The 25,843-nt window shown below is 44.3% G+C and overlaps 4 protein-coding genes across 6 annotated transcripts in view; 1 reads left to right on the top strand and 3 right to left on the bottom strand.

Moving 5' to 3' along the window:
• Positions 1-315: 315 nt before the first annotated feature.
• Positions 316-5,444, bottom strand: cdca8 (cell division cycle associated 8). The gene is made up of 11 exons (XM_079288624.1): positions 5,372-5,444; positions 4,983-5,075; positions 4,292-4,420; positions 4,137-4,177; positions 3,921-3,996; positions 2,309-2,376; positions 2,087-2,169; positions 1,899-1,997; positions 1,258-1,387; positions 989-1,075; positions 316-861 (listed from the first exon to the last, which is right to left on the bottom strand). The coding sequence occupies exons 2-11, from the start codon at positions 5,071-5,073 to the stop codon at positions 826-828; spliced, it is 840 nt and encodes a 279-aa protein (XP_079144750.1). The 5' UTR covers positions 5,074-5,075; positions 5,372-5,444; the 3' UTR covers positions 316-825.
• A 199-nt stretch (positions 5,445-5,643) lies between these two features.
• airim (AFG2 interacting ribosome maturation factor) lies at positions 5,644-7,518 on the top strand. The gene is made up of 4 exons (XM_079288014.1): positions 5,644-6,014; positions 6,754-6,933; positions 7,020-7,138; positions 7,390-7,518. The coding sequence occupies exons 1-4, from the start codon at positions 5,731-5,733 to the stop codon at positions 7,428-7,430; spliced, it is 624 nt and encodes a 207-aa protein (XP_079144140.1). The 5' UTR covers positions 5,644-5,730; the 3' UTR covers positions 7,431-7,518.
• A 621-nt stretch (positions 7,519-8,139) lies between these two features.
• On the bottom strand, positions 8,140-10,120 carry cldn35 (claudin 35). Its single transcript, XM_079288013.1, has one exon. It carries the CDS (start codon positions 8,829-8,831, stop codon positions 8,142-8,144), a length of 690 nt encoding a protein of 229 aa, XP_079144139.1. The 5' UTR covers positions 8,832-10,120; the 3' UTR covers positions 8,140-8,141.
• Positions 10,121-12,578: 2,458 nt separating this feature from the next.
• The window catches only part of ago4 (argonaute RISC component 4), a 24,589-nt gene continuing 11,324 nt past the window's right edge, over positions 12,579-25,843 (bottom strand). Inside the window, exons 5-19 of one of the 3 annotated variants that reach the window (XM_079288091.1) lie at positions 24,807-24,943; positions 23,815-23,949; positions 22,904-22,991; positions 22,601-22,748; positions 22,310-22,429; positions 21,504-21,665; positions 19,264-19,412; positions 18,677-18,861; positions 18,348-18,507; positions 17,682-17,862; positions 17,394-17,564; positions 16,885-17,019; positions 16,674-16,775; positions 15,995-16,194; positions 12,579-15,755 (exon numbers count right to left, since the gene is read on the bottom strand). In XM_079288091.1, coding sequence (XP_079144217.1) covers positions 15,647-15,755; positions 15,995-16,194; positions 16,674-16,775; positions 16,885-17,019; positions 17,394-17,564; positions 17,682-17,862; positions 18,348-18,507; positions 18,677-18,861; positions 19,264-19,412; positions 21,504-21,665; positions 22,310-22,429; positions 22,601-22,748; positions 22,904-22,991; positions 23,815-23,949; positions 24,807-24,943 — 2,182 coding nt within the window. In that variant the 3' untranslated portion in view covers positions 12,579-15,646. The remainder of the gene's footprint in view (positions 15,756-15,994; positions 16,195-16,673; positions 16,776-16,884; positions 17,020-17,393; positions 17,565-17,681; positions 17,863-18,347; positions 18,508-18,676; positions 18,862-19,263; positions 19,413-21,503; positions 21,666-22,309; positions 22,430-22,600; positions 22,749-22,903; positions 22,992-23,814; positions 23,950-24,806; positions 24,944-25,843) is intronic. The other 2 variants (XM_079288092.1, XM_079288093.1) reach the window with 2 other exon arrangements.

Genomic DNA, 25,843 nt, shown 5'->3' with positions numbered 1-25,843 from the left:
AGCAGGACAGGCTGCTTTTACATCAATATTTTGGTCTAATGTCCACAGCCCTTATACTGACGACAGGTTACAACTGGAGAGAGAGCAGACAAGTAAAACTTCTATGGAGAAATGCTGACACCTACTGGTCACCATGCAGAGGTACGGCTTGGTGAGGACAGATTTGTCCAAAAGCTGTAAATTCTACTGATGCATCACTATAGCATCATATTAAAAACCCTACGTGGATGGATGTGGGATCAAGCGACCTATCCACGCTCTTATCAACCAACACATTGCAGTTCCCAGTAAACACACACACACAGAGCTGTGAGCTAAATTATTTATCGGTTCTTGCAGACAAAGAGTGATCTATGTACATGGAGGACTGTGTGTTCAACAATGACAAAACGAATCACACGAATAAAAATGTAAGATTAGAGTGTACTTACAAATCAAAGAATGAGCAGTAAATCATATTTGCAGAGTTAACAGTCTTACAGGGCTTACAGGACAAATAAAATCCAAAATGTACACGTCTGACTGGCCAAAAGAATAAAAGACTGGAAAATGAGTAAAAAGGAGACTGACAGAAAAGCCCCAAATGATTAAGCTTACCACTACAAAAGAGGTAAAACCCATTTAAAAATGAAAGGTGAGGTAAGTAAGGCCACCAACGAGACATTCTTACAACAGTAAATGAATAAAATAGTAAAACAGCACACGTGAACCCACGTTTATCTCCCCTACAAGCTAAAAACAGCACATCATACCACAGCACACAAAGCTTTGAAATAAACATTTGTTTTAATAAAGTAATGTACAAGTCGACAGCAGCCTGTCGGGTCACTCTGCTGTTCCACACAAGGTTGTGAGTCGATTCTGTCAAGAAGTGGGGAAAAAAACAACAATGAGAATAAATGCATGCGCAAATATTTCACATCTAATGCTACACTAAATTGTGTAGCAAAACAGGGCCACAGAGATACCACACAAGGGATGAACTTACCTGCAGCAGCCGAATGCTCCTCAGAGCGGTTTCATCCAGCTGAGACAGGTCCACAGAGTCTATCTGACTGGCCAGAAGCTGGATGCTCTGGATCAACAGAATACAAGACATGCAGTAACTATAACACAATGGTTTAAATAACCATAAAAACAGGCCTAACACACGTACTTAAAGTATTATCATGTCATAGAGTATCGTGTTGCAGTAAGTAATGAACTGTTCTATTGAAATGACAGTAGCAGGAGCCTAACTGGTAACTAATGTCGTACCTCTCCGTTGCCGATGGGGAGGTTGATGACGATGTCCTCGTTTCCTGCTGCGATGGGAGAGCCGTTGACTGAAATGCTGTAAACCCTCTCTTTGTGGCGGGGATTCCTCACAGCGGGGGTCTTGGGAAGCCTGAGGAAACAAAGCTTGAATGGTGAGCGCCACGAACCCCTGGCTGCGTGTGACGTCTCCGCTTTCAAAAAGAAGATCCAGGTGAGTTCAAATTGCACTAGTTATTCGGTTACAGCTGCGTTCATCTCAAATTAGTGCGATAGCAAGTCTCCAGTGCCCCACATAATGTAATTCATATAGAAAAATATGCTAAATCCACTTTCAGATCAGATTTATAAAAAACAAAGCTCTTTAAAAATCATCCAGAGATTTGATATAATAGTTTAGGTGTTTAAACATGCACTTGCTTAAATTTAGGAGACAGTTTCCCATGATGCTCTCTGGTTATTATTCATCACATCATTTGGACCGAGACGTCTAACCTCAACTATTAGACTTTACATTGGTGCAAATAAACTGAAATGAGCTGCATTAATTCACAGGGACTGAAACATCATTTGTTGCAGTAACAAGGGAAAGAAGTAGTATTTCAATATCACAACCGGCAGCTGGAACCGGAATGCCTGCTCACCTTGGGTCGAAGCGCGGGGTGATGAGGGGGGTGGGGCCCATCATCAAAGAGGAGTTCAGCATGCTCCTGGCAGGAGTGACCAACGCCTTCCTGCTTGATCTGAAACCAGACAGACGTGTTGGTCCGACATCATCGAAGACGCTGAACGTGCAAGAAGAGGTGACGAGATAACGAAAGTAAAGTCTCACCGTCTGATCGAGGTGTTCTGCATGGCGACCGCCATCGCCTTTGCTCTTTTTGATGTAGTGGGAGGTTTCCTTGTTGCTTTCCCCTGAATCAGGAACAAGCAGTTACACATAAAGTGGCAGCCACTCTGATATTCATGATCAGTGATGCTCTCAAACACTCCGCTGTGTTTTCTTCCTCATAGGCATGTTTGAATGGAGAGAAAGAAAAGAACCAGCCATTACCTTCCGTGTTGTGCTCGGGGTGTTTTCATCCCCTGACCTGGATCTGGTGCCACCTTTTTTCTTTGATGCTGTGAGTTTGAGACAAAATAAACAGTATGAGATCATTTTACAAACCTTAAAGTCTTGACTGGAGTGAAAGAATTTGTTCAGTCTATATCGGTCTGAAGAGACACCCCGGGTTAATAGGAGAAAGAAAATGAACTCATAGATACCCCCATGAAACCTCCCCGGTTCATTACTTACATTGAAGCAGTTTTTATTTATATTTTCTGAAATGTTATGTTTAAATATGCAAACAAGGCATTGTGTTATTTAGGGCTGCAACAACGAATCGATAAAATCGACAATAATCGATGATTAAAATAGTTTTCATTATCTATTATCAAATTTCATTATCGATTCGTTGTGTCGCGCGATTATTACGCCACTCACTACGAGATGTTTGAGAGAAAAAAAAAAAAAAGAGCGGAGCACAGCGCAGGTTGTTGTGAAGTGGAGCATCTGATGACGCAAGATATGCAAAAGCGACTTGATATGGCACGGGAGCACCACGGTGATGATTCAGTTTGAGAGTGTAGTGCAGAGAACAAGTTCTGACGTTCAAACAAATCCTGTTAAGTTTTCTGATTTGTATTTTTCTTTATTTTTTATAAATTATTTATTGTTCTGACAGCTCAGGTCCCTTTAAACAAAAATATACATATTTTTGTGCACATGTGTATGTTTTTTGTGTTAGTCTATTTGTTTTTTAATTATTACTTTAACAGCTCAGGGATGTTCAAGGAGCAACCTGTTTGTGCACTTTCTGAAGATAATAATAATGCATTTTATTTATATAGCGCTTTAAAAAGGCACTCAAAGACACTTTACATGTTAAAAACATAAACAATAGAAGCATTTATAATTAGAACAAAATCTACGACATAACAGTAAGAAAAAATAAATAAAAAATAAACACGAAAAGAAAGAAAACATACATGACTGACTTTAGAGGTTAAAAGCAGATCAAGATCAGTTCTGTTTTTGAATAAAGGGTTGGAAACGAATGCTTTTTTGTTTTTTTTATCCGATTAATCGAAAAAATAATCACCCGATTAATCGATTATTAAAATAATCGTTAGTTGCAGCCCTAGTGTTATTAAATATGTGCTGATTTGCACACATTTCCTGAACAGAAACTGGAACATTGGATAAAGCCAGGCGCAAAAGGAGTTTTACATTTTGTTGATACATTAGAGTCAACGGTTTCTGCGGATGGAATTTTGGATATCTCTTTGTATCAATCAGAAAATACTGTCAGCCATAAAAAAAATGAATTCTTTTGGAATGAAACTTTCTATAAATCTGGCTATGAATAATATATGAACAGACTCCTCTGTAAAAAAAAAAAAACTCCAGAATATAGATTGCAATGAAACTGGAAAGTTTGGTGTATGCAAGTGCTGCTGAAGTGGAGATAAACACTTAAATGTGTTTTCTTTCCACTAGTGTGACAGATGTTACGGAAGCCAAATAGCCCAAACTCTCAAAGATTTGACCAGTGCATGAAATACTGTTTGCCTGGGGTGTCCCGCCTTAAAAAGAAAAAACTGAAAAGGCAGTTTTAACATACTTTTCTTGACTGATTTCAGAAGGACTGCGTGGTCCTCGGCCACAACGCTTTCAACAATAGCAGCTTCCTCTTCTCTCTGTTGACGAACAGATGTGAATCAAGAACAGAACGGATGTTTAGTACTTCACTGGGCGGGCCGCCACAGATTATGAAACTTGTGACACATTGTGAATCATTATACATGACGTAAGATCATGAGAAAGATAATCAACTCACCTTTATATTGTCCAATTCTGGAGACATTGGTTTCTCAGTCCCTACAAAGTGATGGCGCAAATGTTTTCCATTCAATTATGTTGAAAAAGATATATAAGAAACGCTTTCTCATTTTACACGATATAAAAAGACCCGGTTTCATTGGGTCAACTCACTGAAATGCTCCAACCAGGTCATCTGTCTGACAGCCGTGGGGAGCTTAATTATTGCCAAGTTGTAGCTGTTGTCCACATCTATCAGCAGCTGGTTGATCTTCTCTTTCATATGTCCAACTCTGGCCTTCACTGTGAAAAAACAGCAAGAAGTTTTAGATTACACAACCCAGTCGTAGTTCAAACTGGCTCACATGACGATGCATCAGTAATGATAATACAATGACATATAAACCCGATGGATACTATTGCTGGATTTCAGTCTGCTACAGACAACCTACATCAGTATTAGTATATATATTGAGGTCAAACGACACACTACTGCCATTACAGTTCACCAGAGAGTACTGCTTTGTTGGTTATACTGTACAGTTTCGGGCTCAGTACATATCTTGGTCACAATTCTTTAATAATGGATGTGTATGTATGCATGTATATCATACAATATCCATCCAGTGTCTATATATGTGTCGCCCTCTGTAATGATATCGCATTGAATGAAAGGGCTCATTCTGCAGACCAACACCACTGGAATGGTCCTGAGGAGCTTGTACCCAGCAACATACAGCGGGCCTGCCTTAGATTGGTGTTAAAATGCTATGTATTTAGGACATTTCACAGAGCACTGCTTTACAAAGTGCCATGTATGCTGAAGAAGCTGCAGAGACAAAAAAACAAGAGAATATATATTCACCTTCACTGTCGAAATCATCCAGAAAAGCCTCCAACTTGCCCGTTTTGTGGTTGATCTTCCGTTGTTTGGTCGTCCTTTTCCTGGGAGCCATGTCTACACGGACAGACAGCGGAAACAACGCACATTTACCAACACGAGGCAGTAATATCAACAGGATACAAAGTAACGCTTTATAATTCAACCAAGTTGATGAAAGCATACACACCGACATGCGGCTGGCTGGTAGTTGAGCTAATTAACGTTAGCAAGCTAATAGCTAACGGTTAAAGCTAACGTCACTTGTTCTGCTAACGCTAGCTCGCAGTTTAACTGACTTGCTTTATTGTCAGTTCCCCTCACACGCACACATTTAATAATGAGTTGGTGATACATATTTTATTAACAGTTACCTGTATATGTTTTTTGTTCTTCGTCGGACACCCTTCTTTTCTTCACAAAGCCGTTTTCAAATGTCGGCGCGGGGAGGGGCCGGACCTAAACTCAGCCAATTACAACCCGCGTTTGCTTTACGTCACGGAAAATGGTTCTCGACCAATTGTAGCGCCAAACGTCAGTGTTGACATCAGGAGGACGGAAGTGGGTTCAGGCAACGCAGCATGGTAGGGAGAGATGTTATTAGCAGCTAATATTACCTCAATTTTAAATGGTTGAACGTGGTAAAGTAGTATGTTGATCAAAAAACTGACTAAAATAATTGAAAGACTAAGATCCGTTTGTTGGGCACGCGCGGCTTTGATTTTGTGGTCAAATGAAAACACCTGAAATGTCCAAACCTGCGCTAACGTCACTTCATCAAGCGCTGAGGAAAAGCTTCCAGACTCTCGAAGGCAACCAGAAAGTATGGAAGAGTGTTTTGGCCGATTGCAGCCCTCTGATGGGGTCTCTCGGGAACTTGGCGGAGCAGTCGCGAGCGCTTTCCAACGTCCAAATCTCCAACACGCCGCTCCGAGACTTTCCTGACCTGGAGGAACGGCTGCGTTTTAAACTCTCTCAAGCCACGGATACGGTGCTGGGCAAGCTCAACGAGAAGACGTAAGTAAATAGTGCAACACAAATGAAGCCTGCAAGTGATGATGCACACAGATCTACATATTTATTTTTGACATCTAGCAGACTGTAGGGCTACATGCTAGAGGGTCTCTGGGCATATGTAAGCTATGGGGCTCTACCAACCCCTCCCCTACAAGCTAAAAACAGCACACCATACCACAGCAGAGGACACAAAGCTTTGAAATAAACATTTGTTTTAATAAAGTAATGTACAAGTCGACAGCAAACTGGCTGATGGCATGCTAGTCTGTCTTAGTTGGTGATGTCACGGTTGATCATTGGTATGCTGCTACTATTTTTGCTGGATTACGTCACTCACGAATATTATGGCACACATTTGGGCTGGCATGTGACGACAGAACACGAGACCATCGACACATCCTCAGTACAAAGTGGCATCTACCAGTGTAACAGGGAATCACTCAAATATCATGCAGCAGTAAGAATTACCATTTTGGCAGTGGCAAGCTGTATTAAACGTGAGCGACATACCGTTTGTAAATGCATCACCCAGTAGAATGACGGCGACATTGCAGTCTGAATCAGCATCACACAATCGGCGTCACACCCCGTTCCTCGCACCGTCTTTTACGTAGAGGTGCGGTGCAGATGACTGACGAGACTATTCACAAGCTACTTCGTTATATTCTGCCACAGAAGAAAAAAATCAGCTACATTTTGGATTTTGACCCATGGCATCCATCCGATCTCTTTCCCTCAGGTCTTCTCTACAGTCCGTGAGGGATTCCATCAGTAACCAGGTCTCTGCAGTCTTCCAGCTTTACGAGCAGAACACAGACAGTCTGGACCTGCTCGCCGTGACCGAGCGCTCGGCCACCGCCCCCTCAGTGTCCGACATGCTGGAGTGGCTGCAGGATGCCGAGCGGCACTATCGGCAGCAGTATCCTTTCTGTTCGTGTTTGCATTGGGGTTTGAGGTCTTTTAAAAAAAAAAAATGTATATTTTTACCTAAATTCATGCGCTCAGATTTCTGAAGAGGAAGACTCTGCTGCTGACTCTGAGGGCAGATGATCTATCCCTTTTAGAATCTGCTCCCAAAAGATGGAACTCCTTGGAGTGTCCCGGTGCAGAGGACCACATCACAGGTAAGTGGAGTTTAAAATAGTCTGGCCACTATCAAGTATTGAAAAGGTTTTTGGTAGATTTGTGTATAGTCATGGATAAAAAGCCAAACTATGAAAAGTCGTGTTTTCTGGAGCAGCAGTATCCTTTTCCTTTGGTGTTTTTAGAATCCTAAAGCAGGAATGTCTGTTTCATTAGCTGTCAGTGTTAGCAGTGGAAGGGAGGGGGCTAGAATATTTGTAGGTGAACTAATTGCTTCTCTGTCTTCTTTCAGATACACTTTGCAAAGTGTCCTTCTTTACCGAGTCCCAATGAAGAGAGTAAAAGCGACACAGGTGGAACTCTGAGCTCCTGAATCGGACTTGATTTTATACGACGGGGCTAGAAGAGAAGCGCAAACATGCACGACTACATGGACATCACCGGATTTTTTATTTTGTCAAATAAATGTCCCTCGACATCCCGCCTTGCATGGGAAGTGTGTGCATGGACCAGACTTTAGAAGGACATGAGGAAATTACTTTTAAAATGACCCCGTGGCGTCATTTCATGTACTTTAGAGAAACATCCAGAACACAAAGGGACAAAGACTGTTACACAACGCAGTGAGTGAAGCACTCTGTAACAAACTGGTTTTATTTCACACGTTCGATGCAGGCACAATCAAGTCAAGGCTTTATGTGACAAACGGAGGGGGTAACGACATGTCAGAGAACAGCTGCTGAGCAACTCGCCGCAATCTTCACAACACAGGCCATCATTAAAGCCACAACGACGGTCAAACTGGATTTGACAACACGGGCGATGGGCTTTCTTCAGGCACTACTGTTAATCACAGCGCAGCGAACAAAACGTCAAAGTACCAAAGACACGTTTTAACATTACAAAGAGATATACAGGATGGATATATTAATAAATATATATATATATTTCATTTTAGAGCTTAAAATTCACAGACTTAAAACTTGAGTACATTCAGGAAAATAACAGCATCAGCCCTTTAACTGGTTCTCCCTCCACCTCTTCCTATACGTACTCCTTTAATGGTACACTATTAGACGTGATCGGTTTCGGGGGATCTGGTGCCGAGGCGGGCGAGTTGGCGAAGCTCCGGCCGATGTAGCCGCGGCGGTACCTGCCGCTCCTCTCCATGAGGGGGCAGGTGCTGCTCAGCACCGCTCCGCTGATCATGAGGATGACGGCGGACGCCCAGCCCAGATAGATGGCCTGACCCAGCTCCCTCTTGTGCATCAGCGGCACGTTGGGGTTGTAGAAGTCCTGGACGACGGTGTTGGCGGTCCAGGAGACGGGAATCAGCACGCACAGGCCGGTGAGGATGAAGAGGACCCCGCCGGAGAGCGCGATGCCCGCCTTGGCGCGGCGGTCGTCGCCGGCGCAGGTGGTGCACTTCATGCCGCAGCAGGACACGGTGCAGGAGAGCCAGCCCATGAAGATGGCCAGGCACATGAGGGCACGGGCCGCCTGGATGTCCGGGGGCAAGGCCAGCATGGAGTCGTACGTCTTGCACTGCATGTGGCCGGTGGTCTGGTAGATGCAGTTCATCCAGATGCCCTCCCACTTGATCTCAGAGGTCAGGATGTTGCTGCCGATGAAGGCCGACACCTTCCACTGGGGCAGCGCCGTGACGGCGATCGCCATGATCCAGCCAGTCACCGCACAGGTGAAGCTGATCAGCTGCATGCCGGTGTTCACCATGATGACAAATATATATGAATGATTTATTTATTAATTTTTTTTAGACCAATCTCTGAGGAATCGCAGGTCTTTGTTCACTACAGTCGTCTCTTATTCCGTCAGTTATCCTTCTTTGTGGTATTCAAAGTCTACTCCTTTGGTTTCCTTGTCCCCTTCCTGTGTGGCTTGGACACGCTTCCTACGGCCTTTGCCCCAAAGCCACTTTGTCAGCAGCCATTCTCTTCTCTTTTCCTTTTCCTCTTCAACATCTGCTCACTTGTTTTTAATTCCCACGCGGCCTCAAATCACCGTTACTCAGAAATAATCACTCTCTCTCCAGTCATGCACCTTTTTTTTTTCTCAAAAGGATCAGAGGCACTCTCCTCCTTTTCATCCCTTGTTTTGAGTCAATGCATTATTGAGTAGCCGATAGCTGTGCAGCCACCTGTGGCAGCCGACGGTAGCGGGATCGATCGGCCTTGTGGATGAAATGGATGCCAGCCAGACAGCTTTTCTTTTTTTTCCCCCCGGTGGAAGTTTCTTTGCCTTCAGCTCCGGTTCAAATCCAGAGGGCCAATTGTTGAGCTGCAGTGTGCTTCAGTGTCACACTCCTGGTATGGTGTAGACTTACAGAGATGGATCAGCCTGATACAACCCGATACTTTGGTTCAAGGCCACCGATGCAGCTATGAGTGTATCCTGTCACAGCAAGGTTAAAAAAAAAGGGAGATCACACGGAACAAAGATTTTACCTCGTCGACAGCGATTCAATGATTGGTCCTCAAGGAATGAACGAGACAAATCATACCGTTGAGATGAACAATCGGCTGTTTAAGAGTCAATCAAAAGAGGTTATTCCAGGTTTTTCCCCCCCAAAGAGTTCACAGGAGACTGGTTTTTAAATCTCTCCAATTCAAAAAGAAAGCACAGGTTTCCAGAGGACTAGTCATCAGACACTGCTGCTGCCAGCTGAAGTATCTCCTTGTTGTCGATGAACGGCGCTGAGGTCTAAGCCTCGACGAGGCCACTTCAGCCGCTGCTCTGCTTCACCCCGCCCCCCAACCCCCAACCGCTTCCTCCGGTAGCAACGCAAGCCCAAACGGGTCAGTCCTGGTTCCAGACAAGGGTAACAGATAATAAATCAGGGCCGTACAGAGAGACTTGTGGGTGAGTAGAGCATCTGTTCACCGCCTCCCATCTTCAGCACCGCAGTCTCTACAGTCAAACCTGCGAGAGCAACAATGAACCCAAAAGAGAGGGCAAAAGAGGGTGAGATAACAAAAGGAGGGAGGGAGGGATGGCAGAGGATGGAGTGCCGTTTGTAGGTGGATCAGTTAACAAAGACAACATGGGGGGGGGGTCTCTACAATGACACTGCCCACACAAACTGGCATGTTTTAAAATGACCTTTCACTGACCCCCTTTTTGTCTGCAATGAAAGAGAGAAACTGCTTCACATAAGGGGACATAGGTTTTTTGTTTAGTCGCCAATGACTGGTTGAAATGCTGACAAGCCACAGGTTTAAAAAAAAAAAAAAAAAAAAAAGTGTTGTATGATTGTCATCTGAACAAAAAATAAAACCCTGAATTCTGACACTTGACTTTTTTGTTTTATCCGATTTGTTTAGTGTAATTTCGATTACATTTCACAGAATTGTGGTTGAAACAACTGGCTGGTCTGTATCCGTTTATTTAGGTTATTGCGTAACAGCTCGAGGGGAAAGAAAACAGCCCGTCTGTAGCAGAAGGATCTGACAGCCCCTCTTTTGTCTTCGCATTGTGAAACGTCCCTTCTACACGAGCGCTCTCGCTCCACCTGCATTACGCTGAACCCTCGGTGTGCCGATGAATTAAATATCACGGCATCAAGATCCGAGGTTCGGGTTTCCTTTCTTCTGTAGCCTCCGCTCTCCTTAGCAACGGTGGTCATGACAACCGGCCAGGACACAGGAAACGGGAGAGTGGAGGGGATGATTCACAAAAGGGAAGCAGAGGAAGGTGACACATACCAACAATGGCTATCGATACATTCATTCATGAGAATACATTAGCGGCACGTGGGAAATGACATTAGCGTTGACATCTTACAACTATATTGAATTTATTGGGAATCCCATGAATTCTCTTGTTCTAGAGAGGCCATACCAGCTGACTGCATGACCTCTTTTACCTCAGGCACCAGGAGGGGGGGGGGGGGGGGGGGGGGGGGGGGGTCTTGCTGCATGTTGTCACCTCTTATGTAATAAAGGCAACAAAAAAAAAGTATTGTCTCATAAAAAGAAAAATGTAAGGGGATAATTTGTAAATGCAGTAGACTTTGGTTACAGATTGATAAAGCACTAAAGACTTAAGTAACACAGAACAGCCTATTCCTTCCTTTGTTTTGCCCGAGTACCGGCAGCTTCATTCATACATTTTTTAGCATTTGACTGGCCTAGGCCCCGAGCACCAGTATACAAGTGTGGTAAAGCCCATAGGTCCATACACCAACTCAGCGTAAAGAGAAGGATGAGTTGTTAACCTGCAGGTTAACAACTCATCCTTCTCTACGCTGGTCACTGTGGACAGAACACAGGTGTGTAAAGAGAGTTAGATATCGTCATGCATCGTTCAGCTGCTCTAAGATAACCGTCAAGGCGAGAAAGAGGATAGATCATTAATGATTCACTGTTCTCAGTACTCGTGTGATCCCATGTAAGTCCCCTGGTGAAGAATGCCATCTAGTGACAAGACACGTGCACACTCAGACCTTGGTGTTAAACGGTCAATCAGGACACACTGTAGGAGTCCTATCAATGACGAGAACACAAAGGCTACGTTTATAGGCATAAAATACCAATTTATTACTTTGCACATGAACACAAGAATTCCCTGCAGGCTAAAAAAAAAAAACATGACACAAAAAAGCAATAACAGCGAGTGAATGGCTCTCTGTAAGGTGGGGGGCGGGGGCCGGAGCAAGAACATGCCCCGCCCCCTCACAACCAGTTAGAAAGGGTTCTGTCCATTCACAGAATCGGAGCATTCCAATAACTGAATTGGAACGCTCCAATTCTGTGATTCTATTGCTGTCAGACACTCACAGGCAGCTTCAGAGACCACTAGCAGAAAAACAAAACAAAATGAACACAGCAGAGCTATAACAACCCACTCCCCCCCAAAAAAAACAAAAGGAACCAAAGAGGGAAAAGAAAAATGAACATATACAATACACAATGTCAAATTACAAATCCGTAAAGATATAACAATATATCAAAGTGAGAGGAATTTTAAAATAATTCATGCTCTCTATCGGGGCACAGAAAGAATTATGGATCGTTTTTAAAAAGGTTAAAAAGAGGTAATCCTGCTCCCTTGATGCCATGGGGACCCCTCCACAAAGAGGAAGTGCATTTGTGAGGGGTCAGCAGAGTTGCCATGGAGACAGGAGAGCCCCCCTCCCCCACCAAGAGGCGTGGCCACAGGTACAAACCAGGAACGAGGAGACTAAATGGATACTCGCTACGGTAACCTGGCCAAGAGAAGCGGGGTCGGGTCTTTAACGGGTCCACGTTTGAAGAAAGTACCTCGTTTGAATATGGACGCGATGCAAAGAGCCCCCCCCCCCTCAGAGAAGAGCTTGTACCTCCCAAATCACTGACATTTGTGTAGGAATCTTTAAAAAGCATCTTAAGAGAGACTTGACAGATATTGCGAGCCTAAAACAGTCCCACTAAATTGATAAACATTTAACCCCCCCACCCCCCCAAAAAGCATTTTTTTTTCCTTTCTCATAATAAATATGATTCCCAAAAACTTTTTATCTGTTAAAAAGGACAAAACTCTGGCATGCAGGCGAGCAACGTCTAAATGTTGTTACTTTAAAGAAAATTGTCTAAAGCCTACGTAACTATTCCACCAAATGCACATTCCCACTGATTGATACAAGCAAAAAAAACAAAACAAAACAAAAACAAATTAAAGTACAGATACACAATAGTGAGAGACCAACAACCACAATGAGTAGAATTATAGCTTTGTTTTTCCACATTTGAAAAATTACAACTGGGTAAATATTGCTTTGCAATGTCATGTTACAAACAAAGGGAGTGCTCATCTATCGGACGACGAGTTTAAGGACAAATCATTCCCCGTCCAAGATGCCACATGAATGTTCAATCACAGCCCACGTGGCTTGGTGAAACTAGTGCACGTTTTAAAAACTGACCCCGACCCCGACCCCCCCCCCCCCCCTTTCAACAGACTAGAACTTATTGCATGCAATGCCTGGACGACACCCTCCCTACCCTCCTCCTCCCTGCTTCTCTGCTCCTGTACGCTGCCAACGCCCACGCCTTCAACAGGCAGGTGCTCATACTCATTCATAGTAAACCTGCTGCTTTACGGGTGGTTTATTACAAAAGGGTTTTCACTGAGCGGTCCCCTCCTGATGAGGCGTGCACGTCGACCGGTTCTCCAAAACGCTTCACCCAATCGCGACTGAAGGGGGCGCCACGTGTGCAGCCGTCACCACAGCGAGCCACGGCCTCCATGGTGACAGTTTGCACAGGGGATGGGGAGGGGGGGGGGGGGGGGGAGTCCATGGGCAGTGCTTATGCTTATTGTCAATTCATTTAATCCAGTGTTCAAAATGCATAAAAATATGAGACAAACACGTCAAATAGCAGAGACTTTAAGGTGGGTATACTTCAAATACACAGAGTAATAGAAACCATTTTTAAAAAGTCAAAATTCAACTCATTTCCTATCGCAAACTGTTTTTTTTTTTAAACAAATCCCTTAATCTAGGTTCATTCTGATGACAATCCCCGATTGTCTCAATCTATCTGATCAAAACCAACCGATACCAGATGAGCCGTACACCGCGGCAGAGCTGATTTACCAGTCCGAGTGCTACACAATAACTCCCATCTGCCGCTGCGTTTCACTCGCACATCAGAACCAACAGAGGAAGCATGGATTCATCCACCCCGGGGGCCTACTTCTTCTCACCGTTAGCCAGAATGCTAGAAAAGAATGTCCAAACCCAAAGCTCTGCACCCGAACCTGCGGCTCAACAACTGCTGTCTATTCCTGAAGTCGCACTAGTAACTATACATCACTGGCGTCGCTGCCGACCATAACATTTCATCACGATAGTAACAACATTGACAACAACAACATCCATGGTAAACTACTAATTCTAAACAACTGGGGTTTTTTTTGTTTGTTTTTAAGATAACCACAAAACATCTTATATTAAACTTTTACAAATCTGCTTTGTTGATTTCTATGTATAAATGCATAAAGTTAAGAGAGATTGAGAGTGCCCTCTGTTGCTTGCCTAGCGTCCCGGGTCAGTGCAATGAATTGGCCAATATTAGCAAAGGAGACCTAAAAAAAAAACTACGTTGGTTTCCGGCCCTTGATACTAAGTCTACAACAAAACAAAGAAAATGAAACGCAACGTCCAGCAGTGTCATCATATAGTCTTTCAGATAATCAGGTCCAAAGAAAAATAAGATCCTGCTTTTGACACAGACAGCAAGGCTGATAAAGACCATACTCTGCGTTTAATGCCTTCAGCCATTCAACAGGTCCCGGAGCTGAGCCCGCCTCGGGCCAGACCACGGTTACCACGGTTACCACTGCTACACAGTCAGACCTGACATCACTTGCTGCTTGAAATGGATTTAGTTGCCTTTTTCTGGGATCCAATGACACTTTGAGGCACAAAAGGAGCAACCGGCTCCCAAATGTGCAAATCCCCCAACCGTTTAAAAAAGTAAAAATGTAACTCAAAGCATTCCAATCAACAAGTGACCCAGGGCTGCTACAAATACCCACAGCAGCCTCCAGGAGGCCCGTTTAAGTCATATGTCTCAAAGTTGCTCGATAGATGTAAATATATGCTTATATGTACTGTATGTGTGAATATAAAAACAACAAATCTGAGGCATTTACAGCAGTTATCTCCTTGATTTCCCTTTACAATTCAGTGGCCTGCCATGAAACATACACACACAAACACACTCATACAGCAGTACATGTATATACAGAGATGCGCACGCACACGTACAGACTCGCGTCTTCTTCGCTAAGATGGGAGGAAAACAGTAATGGGCATGGACACCCAGGTCACCTCGCTTGTTAAAGACCGTAAAAGGAGAAAAAGGTTCAAACACACGCTCATAAAAAGGAAAACAAAAATATATATATCATTCTCAAAAGGTCGACTCCCCTCCGTCTCTTTTCATGTAGAGTTCCCTCCCGACCACCCAATAAACCCAAGACTGTGTGACAGATTTTTGCCCAAAGGGGCTTTGAGGTAAAAGTAGGTAAGAGTCCTGCTTAGCTGGGACAGCTAAAGAGCTGCGCTGACCGACACACATTGTGCCGGTCCACTCCCGTGCTCAGTGTATCTTACAAACACAAGAGTGCAGACATTCACATAGAAAAAACAAACTCAAAAATAATGGCTCAACTTGTAGTATACGTGTGTGTATGGTTTGTTTTCGTTCTCCTTTTGTGCATTGGAAACCCCTCGAGGTTTGCAGTGCTGGATTGCTGGTTTGAGAGGCGGCTCGATTGGGAACGCTGGTTGGTGATTGTCCCTTGAAATAAAAAAACAACCTGCTGGACGTATTGAGACACAGCAGGTCTCCCCCCCTTCCCCCACCCCCCCTGTCCGAGAGCCGCTTTGGTGCAGATTCAGAAAATGTAGAGTGAGTGTGAAGAGAAAGACAAGACCACAAAGAGAGATGTGGGACAAGAAGAGAGAGACTGGCAAATAAGAGATTAAAAAGACAGAAGAAGAAAGGGAATCCGCGGGTGGACTGGCTGACATGCTCGCTAGCTCAGGCGAAGTACATGGTGTGCTGGGTATCATAGTGGATCTGAACTGCCTTGGCCAACGCCAGGGGGTCCCGGCCGTTACTCTGGCCCGACACGTGGCTTCCTTCAGCACTGCAAGACAGAGAGACGAAGAGCTTAGATTGACTGTCAGGAACCAGGAGAGGTGTTCTGGTAGGTAACAGGTCCGGTCTCTGTCCTCAAACAACTGTTATAAAGTGCTTTGCAACGACAACAATAATAGACAGGACGCTCAATAAATCTCATCCAAACTATAAGATGTATATAAAGAACACTATCCCAATGAATTATCTTCCTTGGCCTGGAGCCACAGATGTCCAGGGCTGCCTCACCTGTCATGGTCTTTGTCCACCAGGTGGTAGCGGGCTCGGAAAGCCACTAGCCTGGCGTAGTAGGCCGGTGCAGGGATGGAGACGGAGCGCGTGCAGCGGACGTAGGTGTGGCACAGCTGGTAGGTGAGGAGCTGCAGCTCATCGGCAGTGAAACAGTTGTCGTCCCACAGGACGTGGTAGTGGGACGGACGACTGGTTCCCTGACGGAGGACGCAGGGACGCAACATGTCAATACTGTCCTGACAATTTCATATGAAGTGCTCTTTACTTACTTGGTGACACAGTAATATGCTGTAATGTGCACAGACCACTAAAAGAGTCTGTCTGAAGCCCCATGATACAGCACTCTTGTAAATTTACAGCGTCTCATACTGAAGACATTTGTGGGCAGTGTATGACTTTAAATATGAGCCAAACCTTCTGATGGGTCAAAGACGCATCCACTTTAGGCCGTTTATTGTCATTAAGCATTATTATCGTGATAAAAATTGTTCTATCCTTGAAGAGAGACTGAAATAATGGGCTGTAACAATAATTTATAACTTTTCTTGTGTAAATGTGCTAAATCCAGACAACATGCACAGTTGCATTAGTTTGCTTATGAAATTGAAATATTTGAATCTACCACACAGCTTTTGTTTCGTAAAAACCTCAACTATGACACGTGTGCGACCCTCACCTGAATCCCAGCATGGCTGCACAGGTAGAAGTCGAACTCGGACGGGTGTGTGATGGTGCTGTCCACCGTGGTGCCTGCTGGGACGTTCCCGCTCTTCCCCACCTGCAGAGGATGGTCAGTTAGGATTATAGTAAAGACTCGCACAACACGGCGTTGTACAATAGAAGGCGACTAAATACCACACATCTTAGAAGGGCGAACTCCTACTGACCCTCTCGGCTTTGTCAGAGCAGAAGAGACGAGTATGGTGACGTTTCTGAACCACAATGTAGGTAATGCCCGGCCGGTAGTCCTCCTCCAGACTGATACAGGCCTTCCTGATGGCTATCAGCTCCGGCCACGCCACCTGAAAATACAAACAAAAGACATACACACACACTTTAAAAAGGTATCCTATGCAACACTATACTACTATAGTGATATACTATTATTGCATTGCATTTTCCTGTGGCACTTGTGTTGTGGCCCCGTCACCATTTTTGGACTAAAGCGGCGCGTCATCTTTAAGATACAACTGTATTTATGCCGAGGGAAACTCTTGCAATACAAAGTGATGTGTGAGAAAATACAAAAGTGTGCAGTATAAAAGTCTGAAATAACAATAAGGTGCAAATCCAAACTACATACAGGTTTTGACAGCCTCCTCTCAAAATGAATCACAGCTGCCATTCTTGCCTCGTAGATCACTCGTGGGACTCGCAAGTACCGCAAAGCTCTCACCTGTTTCATTTGTCCCTCAGACACACCACCACGGTAATAGATGATTCGAGTGGGCTTGAAGCGAGTGGACTTGTAGAACTGGATGAGCAGCTCTCGCACCATATTGGTCAAATCTTGGATGACCTCCTGGCTGAAGAGTTGCTCCTGATTGGTTGGAGGAGCAGGGCACTGCTAAAAAAAACAACTTACGAGTAAACTTCAGATCGAAGGTGAACAACAAAGACTGGATCGTGCCAAAGTGATGCATTTTCAAAAAAAAAAAAAAAAGGAGTCCGGGTGGAAACTTACTGTGGTAACCTGGGAGATGTCCTGCCTAGACGTCTGGACTCGCACCGTGGCGCAGTACCGGCTGGGGTGGCCGTCCATGCTGCCCACCACCGCCGCGATGGACGGCTTCTTCCCGTCACCTGCTGGAGGATGTGTGACGTCCGCACCCAGGAAGATGACGGGCTGCTGGAACACAGAGGGCCTGAACCAAGAACAGGATGCAAAGATGATCGTTATCTTGGACTTTTATATTTCCTCTCTGCCTACTTTCTATTGCAGCTGCTGCTGCAAAACTGTTTCCCTCGAGATATAAAGGTTTTTTATCTCGCCTCATCTTACAAAAGAGAGAGAAGAGAAGAGACTTTGCATTACAGGCCTGTGCACACTAGTTCTTAGCGCTGTTCTCGGTTTACAAATATTAGAAAAATGTGAGAAAAAAAAAAGATCGAAATATCAACATACGAAGAGAAAAAACTGACTTAGATTTCCAGAATCTAAGCACCAGACAAAAATGTATATGAAAATGATGCAGATTATTGTTACAACTTGGATTGCTCTTCACCACACGATTTACCAGAACTATCTGCATTCAGAAAGCATCCGACCCGTCTACATCATTCAAAGCCAAGAAGCATTCCAGACTCCCATCTGGACTGAAACGAAGAAATGACTAAAATCCGCGCTGACCTCTGATGAGGCACCAGAACGTTGTTGATGCCTCCCAGCTTGGCGTTGATCTTGAGGCACAGGTTGGAGAGGGTCTGAGGGGACGTCTTCACTACGTTCTTCACCTGCACACACTGGGTGGCCATGCCAAGCAGGGTGTCGCCCACCCGCTTCACCTCAGCTGTGGACAAAAACGGAGATAACCATGTTCAACAACACAAAAATGATCTCAATCTAAAAGCTTTTTCCTCACTTAATTAGAAAGCAAGACATCTCCGTCTGTCTCCATGTGTCTGTTCCGAACAGGCACTGTGCAATTTCACTAAAATACTAAATTGTCACTCTCTTACCATAGACTGGTGTCTTGCCGGGCAGGATGACCACGATCAGCTGCAGACCTACGTAAGACATCTTGAGGTGTTTGAACATGGGCTCCACACTGTCGGCTCCTTGGGCGTATTTACAGAAACATGGCTGGCCTTGAATGGGCATCCCAGCATCTTTGGAGATCTTTCGCAGCTGGTCAGTGAAGCTCCTGTTGAAAAAGCATTAACCGCTCATCAGAAATCAGCAGTATAAGCAGACTACATCGAATACAATTTAACGTAGCAGGGAGAAAGACCACTGTAACTGCAGGTTGTAATTAAGACTAAGAGACCACATCACACGAGCAGCTTTGAGAGGCTGTACTTAGGATATGAGCTAAATGCTAACATACTACGGTTAGGCTGGTGTCATTTTTACCATAGTCACCATCTTGTTTTAGTGTTTGCATGCCAACTAGTACTAAATACAAAGTTCAGATGACATGTCATAAACTGAAGTAATGGACAAATTCTAAACACGCCTCAAGCTTGGCCCTTCTTGTGTACATTTCTGGGAAAGGACTCGTCATGAAGCCAAACAGGACACCACAACAGTTGACGCCGTGACTCACTTGAGCAGGTCCTCTCGACACTGTTTCTGGGGGGCGAAGCAGGCCACGGCCCAGACCTTGATCTCGATGCCGGCGTAGAACTGCTTCCCCCTCATGTCCCACACGCCCTGGTTGGGCGTGGCCACGGTTTTATTCTGCGGAGAGAGTCCCTAACCTCTTAGTCAACCCCCCGGTTGGATGAGCCAATACAAACGATACTACAGCCCAACCCCCGCTTTGATCGACATATCATATACAGTAGTATTAATCTATGCATGACATGCATTGCATACTGAGACTTATTCAGCAGCGATAAATGCTCATTTCTTTATTGCACATAAATATCCTGTTTTTTAAACTTCCCATATCAGGAGTCCTGACATAAACAGCGAACGAGAGTAGTGAATCTATTAGAAGACACTTCATTAGTTAAGTGCTCCTACTACGAGTGAGATCGTGAATACCAATTCAAAAGGGCAGCGGCTTTCCATTAAGGTAACAAGATTTGCCAAAGGCCATTAAGAGCTTTTATTCTCCAAAACAAGAGACCACAAGGAACTACCAGAGTGTGGTGTGCCAGGAAAAGTCAGGAGCTTCTCCACCTCATTACAAGATTATCTCGCATGTTGTACATAGTGAGTTCAGGGAGTATTCATTTTGTGAATACTTTGATCCGACTGCATGTCCAACAAACATCAGCCCGCCATTTTAAAATGAAATGAGTTTGTTTCATTCATCGCAAGTGATCGTGGAGAAGCTTTCAGTCTGCATTCAAGGGCATTTCACTGGAAGCCGATTAGACTCGATATCCCAGCAGGCAAGTCGACAAGCCTTTCAGAAAGAGTGTTGTGATAGGATCTTTGGTAAATTAACCAACGTATAGTTCAGGCAGCTAATAGTGGGATTTAAGCTTGGCACTGGAATATAAGACCTTGGGGGTTTTTGGGGGGGTTTTTAAGCAATAATCTGCTGTAATTCTGTGAAGATCAATTGTCGATTTAGCAGAGGGTATAAAGGGAAACGCTGGCCCACACACTAAACCAATTACGCTGCAGGGATCCATAAAGTTTCATCTCGTCTCAGAAGAATCATTTAGCGCTGCCTCTGAATGGGGTGTTGTGTTCCAGCACCTTTAGCATTGATATGAACCTTTTCATTTTCAAACGGGCTTTAAAAAGTGAATCTTTCTGACAGGCTTTACTTTAACGTTGGGTGGCTAAGAGTCTTATCGGCCTCCTGTTGGAAGCACATCCATCCATTCAAAATCCTTGAATCTCAATTCAGCCTCTCTCTCATCCAACAACCAGTAAATGTCAGAGTCAAAAAAGGTATGCATTTCTATATTTCTTAAAGAAAAAGAACAAAGGCCAGTGTCTCGTCCAGACAAAATGCAGATTTGTATGTACGGTATTCTGTTGATGCTGATTTGAGATTCAGTGGGTGAATCTCAGCAGTGACTTGCTCCTCTTCTCCATTCCTTCACTTACAGACACTACTGAATGCAACAGGTACAAACCTCAGCCTCTATCTACTTTACATGCGCCGCAATATACACCGTCTGAAGGGAAAGAGTATTTAAAGAGGTGCACTTAACAGACTGCAGAGATGCACCACAGGAGTAGAGCACGGGGCAAGTTCCAGGTCTGCATATACTTAAGTGGAATACTTTTCTAGTCACTACCTGAATAAATATACTGTATAGAGAGATACAGAATTGAGGCGGCGGCGCTGGTCGTGAGGCCCCCCCCCCCCCCCCAAAGAATCTGCTCCCTCAAATTTACACATTGAACAAAAAGGAAAATCCTTTCTTTTCTAATCCTGTTTGTCCATCTGTCTGGTATAGTGGATGGCTCTCATACTACAATACCCATGAGCCTCAGCCGCTGTTGCCATGGAGAAGAAGCAATCAGAGATGTAGCACAATTCTTCTAAAATTGAGCGAGCGAGTTCATTTTAGGTGCAGATCGTATCGTCACTATAACACTGTAATCTTAAGCTTTTGCTTGCCGTTAGCGGCAAACATAACAGAATCTATGGCTCTCTGACTGGATGGTTCTTACAGAAATGCACCTTGTGAGTCGTTAACTTAAGGGTTACCTTATGTTCATAAGTAAACATAAAGCCACTGTTCAATAAATCATCAAAAATCAAACCTTGATCTCCACCCCCCTATTTACCCAGCATTCACTCTGATGTCCCCCACCCTGTGCGATCCCAGTCATGCTTGCAACCCCAGAGTGCAGCCCCCGTCCAGTACTCACCCTGCCACAGTCTCGCCCTGTGTCCGTACTCACCCGGCCCCCATACTGTAGCATGGGCGCTGGGAGCACACGCCCTGTCACTTCTGTCATGTCATTGTGTACCACAATGCCAAACTCCTTCAGGTATGGGTCCGGGCCCCCGACCATGCTGTTACTTTTGACCTGGGGAAAAGAGGAGAAGGAAAAAATTGGATTGAGAAATAAAAAAGAACAAATATATAAAAAAAGATGTACACTGACATGTCTTGTGAATTTCTCTCTTATTTGGCATTTAGGAAAGACTGAGGCCTAGTCCACATGTAGAGAGGTATTTTTGTAAACCTTTGTAAAACCAGAAGGGTCTGTTTCGAGTGTTGAATAATGTAGCAGTGACCTCCATCGTGCATTGTGAAGCATTTGTTCCTCAATATAGTGGAAGAGTAACTGTACATGTCCACATGAAATAAGTCCTTTTAGCAGGATATTTGGCCACTTCCTTCGATCATGGATGTATTTATGCTGCCATTGTCACAAAAGATGATAACAGTTCACACTGACGTTACGAGCAAAAAGCTCAACGTCAATATGGAAAATGGAGTTTCTGACCTTCACCATGGCCGAAGTTTCCCATTTTAAGTGACCTAATACACAGTCGGGGTGTAAACGAAAGGCCAAAACACATTCAAAGGCTGCGTTTAAAAAACAAAAAAGAAGAGAAAATACCTGTGTGCGTGTGGACTAGGCCTGCTTTCATGTGGTTGGCTCGAACTTGAAAATCAACCACATGTCATTTCTTCCTCCCATCCCAAGAGGGAAACAGCACTCACCAGTCTGCTGATCTCTTCCTGTCTGTCGGGGGCTGAGCGAGCTGTAGCTTTGATCATGGTGGATGTCTGGTTGTCCGTCAGCTTCTTGATACAGCGCTGGCCTGCTACTATGTTACAGACCTACAGAGCAGGGAGGAACGTTTCATGAATTCAACCAAGATACAAATCAGATAAGAGGGACCACAGCAGGAAATTAAAAAGGGAGAATGTTCCCATTGGTGAGGATTGCCAAACCCTCGACAAAAATAATGATTTTTCATATATCAAACATCAAAACAGCCTCGTTCTCACCTCCAGGGGAAGGTAGGTGTGCTTCTGTTCCTGCCCTACTTGCAGGCAGGGTAAATGTGGATATTTGAGCTGCAGATTGTACTTCTGCTTGAAATACTGTGCTACTGTGCACTCCATGGCTTGGCCGTTCTCAAGTTGTAAGGGGAACCTGTGAATGAATGGAAAATGTCAGCGAAGCACACAGAAAGTCCACGAGTATAGAAAAAAAAAAAAGGATTCATTCATTCGTTTTATCGATCCGACTATTCAGGACATTTCCGTACACATACGATGGTGAACGAGCTGACGAGTGTCGACACTTACGTCTGGTGGCTGGCAGGTCGACGTGTCACATTGCACACACGGTACTTCCTCTTCATTTGACCACAGTGTGTGACCTCAACTTTCAAGCCTGTTGGATTCAAACATACAAGAGCGAACTGTCACAGAGGCACGTGAAGAGGCAGTGCCATTTTTCGACCAACTGCAATTTCAAATATTATGAGATCTTTAAATTTAGCACGCTGGAATCGTACTCTTCTGTTGTTTTCAGGCCACGATAAAGACAAATGCTGACATGGCAGCCGACCGCGGACAGTGTTCAGCTCTCTGCGGCTTCCCTTTACACATTTGTCACGACTCGGCCCGAAACAGACCAAAAAAGGAGAATTCAGAAAGATTACACGCGTCCGTCGTAGAAAATATGCAGCTGAAAATCCACACTATCGGGAAAAAAAAAATCACATTATTTCCTGTGAGGTTATTTCGTGGTTCTTTGTGTATTTAGAGGAGTGAAGACAAACAGAGCCTGGAATTGCTTGACATAGCAGTATTTTCCTGCATTCAAAACATATCCGCAAGTTATGAACAAAAGCTGTATTCGGGAGACCCGTTCTCAGGACTTGAGTGACTCTCATGGACATATTTTCTGATTTGAGAACCAATCCTTTGTCACCCCGCGGCTAAGAACAAGTGTTCAGCATTGGTGTAGGATAAGGAGTGAGTGTGTGCGTCGTGAGTATACAGCATGATCATGTGTGAGTGGGTGCAGCGTCTTCAGTTCTTGCATTCTGCACAAAAACAAACATGCATGTGCCCTGCAGGCCCTGATATTTGATACACAGCGAGTCACAGTAGTTGTGCATACAACGTGTGCATGTCTGTCGACCCTTGTTGGTAACAGTCAGCATATATATATATACACACGCGTGTGTGTGTGTGTGTTGAGTACTTGCCTCTTATTTCCTTGGTGAATTTGACGCGCTGCGAGTCCGTCAGTGGTTTGGTCTGTTCGTTGATGTTCTGTATGTCTAGCACCTCGCACATGAACTCGATCACAGGCTGAGCGCGGTAGAAAGCTGTGGCCGACACTGAGGGGTGGAAGAGACACGACAATATTCAGCCAATCGGTCCCTCAACGCAATAACTGCACGCAAGCCAAATGAGTCCATGATATTGTATGTCACATGTAGAGAGTGATCAAACTGGAGAGTAACAAAGGGAGCTTTAGAACACATTCATGCAGCCTTAATGAATGTTCTGATCTCATTTACAGCGCTAAGTATCTCCACACAAGAGTGACTTAGTCTCTTCAATGTTACAGAGTGGATACAAACAAACACTATTGAGCAAACCATCTCAGTCAAGTCTTATGAATGACAGTAAGACAGTCTTTGTGTCAAGCGGACATCTCAACTACCCGCTTCACCTTTAATAGATCTAGGAACTGGTTTTGGTGACAAACGGCCTTGTGAAATACTGAGTTGTACAATTTCAACTGACTTAACAGGTGACAACAAAAAGGCATCGTCAGAGGAGACACAATGGAATACAATGCCTGTTCAATTTGAGTATTAGCGGCATTTCAAGGCTGTATGCAACCATTATTTGAGCAGATATAACGTTTTCTAACCAATGGCAGTAGATGTATTCAGTGGGACATTTGTAAAGTCTACTGTTACAGTCTAAGCATAGCAGGAGGCAGTAGCTGATGGTGGAAATTAAACTGAAATTTTGTGGGTTTTTCCACACAGTCAGTAGCTGATTGTGTGCATACGAATACATTAAGTATTGCTGGGTAAAACTAAAGACATCATAACATTCCTTATATCCGTCAGTGAACACCCACATCAGATGATCAGCCCCATACAGAACGCTTAGAAATGAATGTACTCAAAGCACATTTTAAAATCACAGCTTAAGGCCACCAGCTCCACTCAGGTCTTACCGTCGATGTTGAGCATCATGTTCCACATGGCAGGACGGACAGACTGATGGAAACCAAACCACACCTCCCTGCCTCCACCCAGAGGATGATAATAGCCCTCCGGAGGGGAGAAAAACGAACGCCCCACAGGAGTATACCTGAGCACACAAAGACAGAGAGGTTGAACAACGGACTGAAATCCATCAACGGAGTCACACCTCAATCAATCAAATGAATCAGACAGATTAAGGTTCAAATTTGTTCATCATGGAAAATATTTGGACTAAAAAGTAAAGCCTTTTACAGACAGACGTGAAATATAGCAATTGTAGGTTTGCAAACTAACATAAAAATATCTGAATTCTGACGTGTGTCAATAAATGTGCTCTTAAAACTGAGGTAGGTCTTGGGCAGTATATTTTTGAGATCATGGGGCAAAAAAAATAAATCCATAATAACCTTTTAGAATACTGAAATTCAGAAGAGAAGACTTCTGCACCTCCTACTGGCTTTAGAAAATCTAGCCCTTGACGGGATACTTTGGCCAACCACAGGTCATTTCAGAGAGTTCCTACTGGCCGTTCTACAAACGCAGATGCGGGTGCACGCCCCTTCAGGTGACAAAAGTCTAGCTTGGAATATCCTGCAGGTAAAGTTGCTATTCCGGCATTGGCAACAACTGCCGACACAGCAAGGCAATGCAAGAGAGGGAGACGGAATTATCAAAAAGAGAGTCTGACGATATCTGCGAAGCGTTGCAGAGATGGACGGAAAATGTTGCTAAAAGTTCAGTCTTCTGCTAAGCAGCGGGCAGAAAACAGGACAGAGTCGCTATATGACGGCAACGGGATCACAACTGGGGTCGGGATGATGTATGAAAGGAATGACGAGTGCTACTACAGGTTACTGTATGAAGGATGACGTTTAAAATCATTTTAATATGATTTGAGCACAACGACACACGAACGCAGGAAATGAAGTAATGCAGACAAAAAAAGAGACGCAAAGCAATAACTCTGTCAACAGATGTGAAAGAGACGCGGGTGGTGTGTTCGTGA

The sequence above is a fragment of the Melanostigma gelatinosum genome (assembly GCF_949748355.1).
Source record: "Melanostigma gelatinosum genome assembly, chromosome: 17".
Taxonomy (NCBI): Eukaryota; Metazoa; Chordata; class Actinopteri; order Perciformes; family Zoarcidae; genus Melanostigma; species Melanostigma gelatinosum.
The sequence above is the reverse complement of the archived record's forward strand: the minus strand, read 5'-3'. Positions and strand labels throughout refer to the sequence as shown.